The 9,300-nt window shown below is 37.4% G+C and overlaps 1 protein-coding gene across 1 annotated transcript in view; it reads right to left on the bottom strand.

Moving 5' to 3' along the window:
- The window catches only part of LOC149795996 (protein zyg-11 homolog B-like), a 16,645-nt gene extending 7,877 nt beyond the window's left edge, over positions 1-8,768 (bottom strand). The window contains exons 1-2 of the mRNA XM_089965913.1: positions 8,622-8,768; positions 6,698-6,750 (exon numbers count right to left, since the gene is read on the bottom strand). Coding sequence (XP_089822039.1) covers positions 6,698-6,750; positions 8,622-8,741 — 173 coding nt within the window. The 5' untranslated portion in view covers positions 8,742-8,768. The remainder of the gene's footprint in view (positions 1-6,697; positions 6,751-8,621) is intronic.
- Between the last annotated feature and the right edge of the window lie 532 nt (positions 8,769-9,300).

The raw sequence follows: 9,300 nt of genomic DNA, 5'->3' as shown, positions 1-9,300 counted from the left end.
GATGGCATTAGGTTGATTATTTGTTTGGTTAAAATTGTAAGATAACACTAACATCTGATCACCAACAACAAACAGCCAATATGATTTTATTAAAAAGTTATGTACAAAGAATTGGACCAAATTAATTTCATCTGAATGTAGTTCATCGTTAATTTCGAACTTGAGACAAATCAAGAAATGCGAACTTTCTGCCCTCATGAGAGATGCGGTTTAACTTGGGTGGGTGTTTCCTTTTATCCCAGGATCTCTTGCACATTTCGTAACCATAGCGTAACATTTTTTACATCTCGTTGCGTAGCCTCTTCATGGTATTGTGTTTGTTCTGATTTTATATGAAATTTTCCAGTATTGGTATTGGATTTATTTGTAGGTCTCTTGCATCCGCCTTTATCTCAAACTCAAACAGTTGATTATGTAAATCTATCTCTGATGGACTCATCTCAAGCAATCCACTGAAAACGTCTAAATTTTGGACGCAGGCATCTTTCGTAACCATGTTTATTTCGACGTAGACAATAATAGTTTTTGGAACGCGGGCACGTTATAACCATATAAGGAAGCGGTGATTATTTTTACTCTACTCCGGACATAAACCCTTGGGTATTGACCCAAAGACTACAAAGTTAAACTAACGAATGGGACTAATTATACTGCAATATCGACTACATTTCCAACTACAATTATCCTTACTGTAACCAAAATGAAATGAACGTGATATTCCACAGCGCCTGTTTGATAATTACATTCGAAGGAGAAATATTTATATTTATTCCAAACATTGAATCACAGAACAGAAACGCGCTTACAGATGAGTCAAGAATCGTCCCTCCCTGCTAAAAACGGCGATTCTTTTTAAAACTTAAGTCGAGCGCGCAACTAAGTTTAAGGCTGCTGGGTGGTGCTACGTGCGCAGTAATATTGTTAAGTACAATCTACGGTTGTGTATTTATTGAAACATATTTGCGTTATGCCTGACTGAAGGGAAACACATTTGCGTTTATACCTAGCTGAAGTGGAAGAAATTTGCTTTTATACCCGACTGAAGTGAAACAATTTGCGTTTATACCCGACTGTGGTGAAACAAATTTGTGCTTATACCTGACTGTAGTGAAACAAATTTGCGTTTATACCCGACTGAAGTGAGAGAGAAAAAACTTGCGTTTATACCTGACTGATGTGAAACAAAATCGCATTCATATCTGACTGAAGTGAAACAAAATGTACACGTCCCGGTAACTTCCCCATGCACGAGTTCTCATTTCATCCAATCACAGCATCATGGAGTCATACTTAAAACTTAAAAGTACTCCTGACAGTTACTGCATGAACATATAAATAAATTACTGACAGAAGCCAGCTTACTTTGTACTGCATCGGAAATAAAATGACGATAACGAAGTTAACTCCATTCTGTATGTTGTGAAGAAAAGGTGCATGCATGCACTTTATAAGAGATCTCTGTGCATGGGCAGTCTCACAGTGTGTGTGTGAGAGAGAGAGAGAGAGAGATCATTACTACAACTTCGCTTCTTTAATTTACAATCTGGTATTAATTTTCAAAGTAGCGGTTGTTTTCTTTTTCTGTTTTATATCTAGACGCAACAAGGCATCAAATATACATGTTGGTTTACAAGTACACCTTTATTAGACAGATGAGCATGTGTAAACCAGTACCAAGCCATCAACAGGGTTTGTTTCCTTTGTCATTGACTTGTTAATTTCATGTCAAATTTGATAGCCTAAAGCATCACATGAGCTCATCATGTCAGTTTGCTTTGCCATTATAGTGACAGTAAACAATGTGCTCTCGGATAGGTTTAAAACAGCGTTTTTGTACTGAATGAGCTTTTGGTTGAATTATACTGCACAACTTTGATTCTAGTAAATACAATCAGTTTAAGAATGACGAACTTGTGAACTATTACAGTTAGAAATAAATGTTTGCATTTATCTGTTGATTGTCTTCCATTCTTTGTATTAGTCTGATAACAGAGTAAAGATACAAAGAGAACCCACTCCTCCTTCCTCTTAAAAATTTGAATCCAAGTCACTGAGTAAGTTATCTTAATCATCTGCACATGACATGACAATCTCTCTACATGCTCTCGTAACAGTATCTGTATTCACTGATTTTCTGACCTTTAATTTGTGTCCTCATCGTTTACACCGAGTCAAAACGATGTTCCTGCCACGAAAGCTTTTGCGATTCTATTTATTTCTTGATTAATTTGTCACCAATGTGAATTTAAAAAATGAACACTAAACTACTCAGCGTTAACCAAATTTTGACGTTCTGATGCTAGACATGTCGACATGTTTCAGTCAATCTTCAAAATTAAAAATCGACCACTTACACTGGACAACAAATTTTTACAAAAGTCATGTTACTGAAATAAAATTAGTCAATTCTTATCAATTTTTATGTGCTGAACACGAATATGACAGTCAAATTGCAAAATTGGCTCTAGTTTTTTTGTAATCTGCAAGAAATTAATGTTTACATAACGAAATGCATTCCAATAGTAAAAGGTCAACTGTAATAGCCTACCTATAAAAAATCAAGTCATTGACTACATCTTAGATTTCTTCGCCTGTCTCTTGTACAGCTGTTCGGGAGCATCTCTGAGGAGTGTCCAGCAGTAGTCAGCCAGCATTGTAGTGGACCATTTTCCCTGGTATCTTTGTTCCATTGTTGCGATATCTTGATGAAAACGTTCGCCGTGTTCATCACTAACAATACCACAGTTGCTAGGAAAGAAATCCAAATGGGAATGAAGGAAGTGAATCTTTAGAGACATATTGCAGCCAAGTTTCTTATACTTCATCAACATGTCTTCTACTAGTTCCTTATAGTTTTCTGCCCTAACATTTCCGAGGAAGTTTGTAGAAACTAGGCGAAAAGCATTCCATGCTTGTTTCGCGTCACCTTCCAGCAAGTTGTTGAACCGGTCATCTTTGAAAAGCTCTCGAATCTGAGGACCCACAAAAACTCCCTCTTTAATCTTTGCTTCGCTGAGTCGAGGGAATTTTTCATGCAGGTATCGGAATGCTGGCAAAGTCCGGTCAATGGCTTTCACGAAGTTCTTCATCAAACCTAGTTTGATGTGAAGGGGTGGTAGCAAGATTTTCTGAGCCTCAACCAGAGCTGGGTGTTGGATATTCTTCTCTCCAATGGCTACATTCTGCCTGTGAGTCCATTCCTTCCTCATGTAGTGCATTTCCCTTGCTCGGCTATCCCACTCGCATAAGAAACACATGTATTTTGTATATCCTTGCTGCAGTCCCATTAAAAGGGCAACTACCTTCAAATCACCACAGAGGTGCCAGCTGTACTTGTTATACTCAATGGAATTCAGTAGCTGCCTTAAGTTATCGTATGTCTCATTCATGTGGACAGCATACGCTACTGGAATAGATGGAAGAATGTTTCCATTGTGCAAAAGCACAGCCTTGAGACTCAGTTTCGAAGAGTCCACAAATAGTCTCCATTCTTGTGGGTCATGAGTGATTTTTAAAGCATTCATGAGGCCCTCAATATCGGAACAGAATATCAGATTACTTTCCTTTCTGAAGAAAGGCTCCAATTGCTGGTGGCGCTTTCGATATGCAGTAATTGTGACATCTTCTTCTAGAAGATTCCATTGTTGGAGTCTTGATCCTAGCAATTCTGCCTTGTTCTTTGATAAGTCCAAATCACGAATCAGGTCATTTAGTTCTTCCTGTGTTATTCTGTGTGGGGTTGATGATGCACCACAGTGAAAATCTGGATCACTGCATGCTGATGGACCAGGAGAAGAACAGGTCGACTCACCTTTGTCTTCGTCAGATGAATCAAGAGAATATTCTGCTGGAGGTTCTGGAATAGGAAGTCCCTCACCATGTGGAACTGGTCTCAATGCAGACGGAATGTTTGGGTAGACTATTCTCGACTTCTTTCGCTTCGTTATTCCGCCGGAAAGAGGAGGAACCAAGCAGAAGTAACAGTCATTTAGGTGGTTGCTTGGCTCTCTCCACACCATTGGGACTGCAAACGGCATTGATGACCTTTTGCAATTCAACCACTGTGAAAGCTGTGTTGTTCATGTAGCACAGCATATATGCGGAGCCCAAGGCTTGTCTTGGTCACCAACCTTGCATCCGAAGTAAAGATGATATGCCTTCTTCACTTGAGAATTGATACTTTAATTCTGGTTGGCAAATGTCACTTCCCCACAAATATAGCAAAAATTGTCCGCGGTATTAACACACTTTCGAGGCATTACTGTTCTTTATTGTACGTAAATGGATAAAATAATAAGTTTTATGTAACAGTAGCTTGAACTGTCTCGCACAACGTCTAAAATATTTTAAATGCTGAACCTATCTGATTGGGCTTTATATAGTACACTGCTTACGTCAGCTTCAGCAGCCGCCTGGCATTAGTATAATAGGCCTACACATGTATAGTACACTGCTGACGTCAACTTACTTCAGCAGCCGCATGGCATTAGTATTGCATTGCATCAGAAAATGATGCAATCAACTGTGGATGATGTGAGCATGATGTTATTATGCAATGTTACATCATTATTCCGGATGTTGCTGCAGTCCTACTGGAGAAATTTACACAGTGAAACATAGAAAATGAGGTATATGAATATCTTCAAAACGAGAGCCAATACAAATTTTTCACGGTTATATTTGTGTTCGGCACACCAAAATACTACAGATTAGGGCCTTTTCAAGTCAGTAATGATTTCACTGTTGACCAGTGTTATTGCTCTACACACTAAAATCTGGAAATGTTCTAAGTGGCAATACAATTAATAGTACTAGACATAATAGGAAATGTTCTAAGTGGCAATACAATTAATAGTACTAGACATAATAGGAAATGTTCTAAGTGGCAATACAATTAATAGTACTAGACATAATAGGAAATGTTCTAAGTGGCAATACAATTAATAGTATTAGACATAATAAGATCATGGAAGAAAAATAAATTAGTGTTTTCGCTAGTCTCACGATCTCGCCCTCCATGTCGTTTGTGTGTAACACTTTATCCACCAAGCCACAGTAACTGTAACTGTAAAGCAATAAGCCCACGTACAGAAACAAGCCCAAAACATTATTCAAAGAAATTAGTTCACAATTTCTCTGTCTCAGTAACCAAAATGCTCAAATAGTCACATAGAAGAAATATGCGTAAAAATAGTTGGAATGTGTTATTGACCCCATCATTTCCATAGGCTGAACTATCATTTCTATGATAATAACATTTAAATTTTATACACATTTTCCCTTAAAATATCAAATAATTGGAGACAAAAGTTAGGTGCGAACATGTGACATTTCACAATTTTCCACATTATTATTCATTTCGGCAACGAGTGGAGATCAGATTAATTATGGACAGTTGTCAAATTTCGATTGTTAATTGTGGGACCATAACTGGGGATATTTAATACAATGTGCCAAATTAGGTGGCTTCCTGTAATACAAGCATGCCTTCCACAATGTGAAAATTACATCTTTTCACACTTTATCAATATTTCATAACAATGCTGACAAATGATCCCTGCCTTGGTTTATGCAGTCATGCATTGTTTAAGGAAAGATCATTTCATTCTCCAAAAATGGAAGTGAGCGGGTACTTATAAACAAATGTCTTGCTATAATATCTGGTATAAAAATATCATTCCATTCCTTACGTTACTTGTAATAAAGGGGCCCCGAGTAGCCGAGTGGTCTAAAGCGCTCACCGTTCCGGATCACTGCAATCTCACCTGTCTGCGTGGGTTCGAGTCCAAGGCTCGGCTAACGTGGGTACGTGGGAAAGCCTGCCAGTAGCTTCTCGTGGGTCGGTGGTTCTTCCCTGGGTTTTCCAGGGTTCTTCCTCCACCAGTTATACTGGCCGCCATGTATAGCCTATCTTGTGCTGAAAAATGGCGTTAAAACCCTAGAACAACAACAACAACTTGACATAAATTATTCTTGTGAAAGATAAATATCCCGGTCAGAAAGAACATACTAGCCTCGTTATTTAATAGCCAGAACTGAACTAATTCTAAGTTGTGTATCTTCAGCCTAAAAAGTAAAGAACAAGTCCTTGTCATTTGGAGCGGTCCATATCTCAGATTTTTGGGTTTTTTTTTGCTGCATGTATGCTGGTCAAGAAAAACTCAACATGTCTTCCTCACGTCATTTCAGTGTGCTAGTTCGTTTATATTTCTTTGGATAAATTAGAAGCTTAAAATTATTGCAAGAGATGTCTAAGAACATTCTCTGACAATTCATATATTTAATATACGAGACGTTTGTAATTATGTTATGGCCCAGATATATGATGTAAATAAAGATGACGGATTCTTCCAGTGGTATCCAACTGCAGATCATTCTTGACAGCAGAATTGTTCCAAGGATGGACTTCATTCATTGCTTGTTTCAAATGTCGTAATGCTGACAATCCCCTCCTTGGTGGGGTTTTCAACGTCATGCCTGCCGACGCACTGTGGTGATTTATATGTATGTTACCAACCAATGTAGAACGTTATTGTAATTGTAGAGTGAGCGTTGTGGGGATTAAGTCCACTACCGCACAGCACAGAGAATCGAAAAAAATCGCCTTAGAGGTACTGAGATGATCTATTGGTTTTTCTCTTTGAGTGCCCTATACATACATCCCCGTATTTACAACAGTACATTTATCATCTCTTACCTGCAATCAATTATTTGTTCCTGGGGTTGTTCCCATGACAGGACTAGATGTTTCTGCAAAATAAAATACGTTCATATTCAAGTACATATTCAAGTACGAGTCAATTACAGGTCATCTAGGCATGTGGAACTGACTATTTCGATTAAACTTTCAGTTTTGAGAATTTAATTAGACATAACGTTTAATAACTTTTTTAGTTTCTTTTATTGCTTTCTAATCAGGATTCTTTGCAAAATTAGTAGATTACAATAGTAGTAAATACATGCAACAGTAACGGTTTTAAAGTATATGGATATTTTTAGACGAGGTAAATCTGAGGTAGATATGATCCAGTGTAAACTAGACTGAATTTCACATTATGATGTTACAATGAAATGAGACATATTTGGAAAAATGTAAACCAAATTGGTCCTATAACATGTAAAAGATTGCAGAGAGTATTTATCTTCGTATATGAATTTTCCTTTATTAAGTCCAGCACAAAATTTGATTCCATTCCAAAAGCAGCTTTCAAAAGATATTGAGTAGACACCAGAGTCATGGTTGACAGACAGACAGACATGTGGTGGTCTGTAACTGGAAGTAATGAGTGGACGAACACCATGTGCTCACTCCACAGAACTTGATATGGTCATATAACATGGTCATATAACAAAAGGTCATTCAAACTTTTTATGCAAAATGGTAAATCAGATTTCAGCTGTTATCATGTGTGGGTGCTCTGATTTGACAATAATCGGGAGACAAAATTTTCCTGCATCCTATTTGGAAACCAGACAACATCTCACCACAGGTATTTCAAATATGTGGATGAGTTGGTTTGAAGACGTTCATTTAATGACCATGACACAGACATTAATCTAATTATGGATAACAGGTTACTACAAAATAATATATTAGTGTGAACTTTCTTTGGTGTGATGCTGAAACGATTCATAATGAACGGTACGGAAATGTATGAAGATGTATCACTAAAGGTGAATTCAAGCGCAACTAATATGAAGGAGTCCATGCACCTCAACACACGGGGGGACATAAAATCGTATAGAGTTACATTAAAAGTTCTGTTGTAATTCTTCCGGATGCGGTTAACAATCAGGAGCAAGTAATAATCGTTATAACATTTAGTCAGCATGTCTGGCCTGGTGTAACCATTGTGTCAAGTGACGTTACATGGACAAATATCAAACAATAAAACAAAACAATATATTGGCTCAATACCCTGCAAATATATGAGAAAAGTTCAGTTTACAATTCAAATGGAATGCCTAGTGATATACCTAGACTTTTATATTGCAATCGACTATAGAAAATATCCGAATTACTGTGTCGAGGACTAGTTGGGGAATAGTATTACTGCTAAATGACAGGTTCTTTCAGTTTACTTAATTCCTATTAACGTATTATTTATCGTTGATATGGTTGTTAAGAAACCCAAACGTTAGTCTTCAAATGAAACCAGGTTAAAATAAAACCAATTTTAGAGAACTTAAATGAATCGAGAAGACCATTGCATTTATGAATAAAGTTTAGACTTATTTTGTTAAATTTAAGTTACAAAATTACCGCGAGCAAAATTTTATTTTAATCCGAGAAGCCTTTCAGAATTTACGAGCGGGAAACAAAGACATGACAGATAAACAGACCGGGCCGGACGAATGTAAAATAAAGGAATGGATGGACATGGGGCAACACTATAGGAACTCTTCACAAGATACGACAGAAGCTTAACAATTAAAAAGAAATGGAGAAGGAAGCTGCAAATACATCATGATGTTTTAGCATCAGCTGTGGTGCTGTTTTGTTATTTGTTCTAGTAACCCTAACAAACTAAACAGACCCATATCTGCTCGCACATTATGCGACATCGAATCTGGATCTATGCTGTTTGCGAGTATAGATTGTAGAGGAAAATTATACATACCAGGTCATCTAAAATGTGCGTTTCCGCCTCTCCGATGAGCCGTTTATTTTCTTCATCACAGGCTAGGTGGGCGACAATTGCTGCTGACATGAATCTCACAAAAATCGGCTCGGCATGCATGAAACCCCTTAAGAAAGAAGGTCATACATTATACTTCTCTCCTTCAAAGTTGTGTTTTTTCATCTGAGATTACATTAGGTCAAAGATAAGACAAACGTTTCTATGATAAAACAATATCAAATGTCCAAGATAAATGATGGCGAGTATATGTTGACTGAAGGGTAGGTAAGATATGACAAGACTGAAATCAAGTGAATGGAAATTTTCTGGCACCTTTCAAACTGCAACAGTTATGAACCAAACAAATGCAACTAAGTTAAAAATAGAATGCCAATGTTACGTTGAAATGACGGAATCTTTCATATGCATACGTGAAGGAGGTGGAATACAATCGAGGGTCAAAATTTGCAGCAGACTCGAGGTTTCTCCCAGTAATTGATGCAAAATTCCTATGCCAACGGTGGCATTTTCCTATCAAACACTGATGCATAATACAAGATTATTTTTCACATATTCCTAAAAGAAACGTTCAGGTTGAAGTCATACTAGTGTACTGTGTGCGATGATCGATGTTTGAAACAGCGAAACACATATTTCTCACCATAATCGTTGATAACGC

The sequence above is a fragment of the Sinohyriopsis cumingii genome, chromosome 7, assembly GCF_028554795.1.
Source record: "Sinohyriopsis cumingii isolate HCF-2022 chromosome 7, ASM2855479v2, whole genome shotgun sequence".
Lineage (NCBI taxonomy): Eukaryota > Metazoa > Mollusca > Bivalvia > Unionida > Unionidae > Sinohyriopsis > Sinohyriopsis cumingii.
This window is presented reverse-complemented; position numbering and strand designations above follow the sequence as displayed.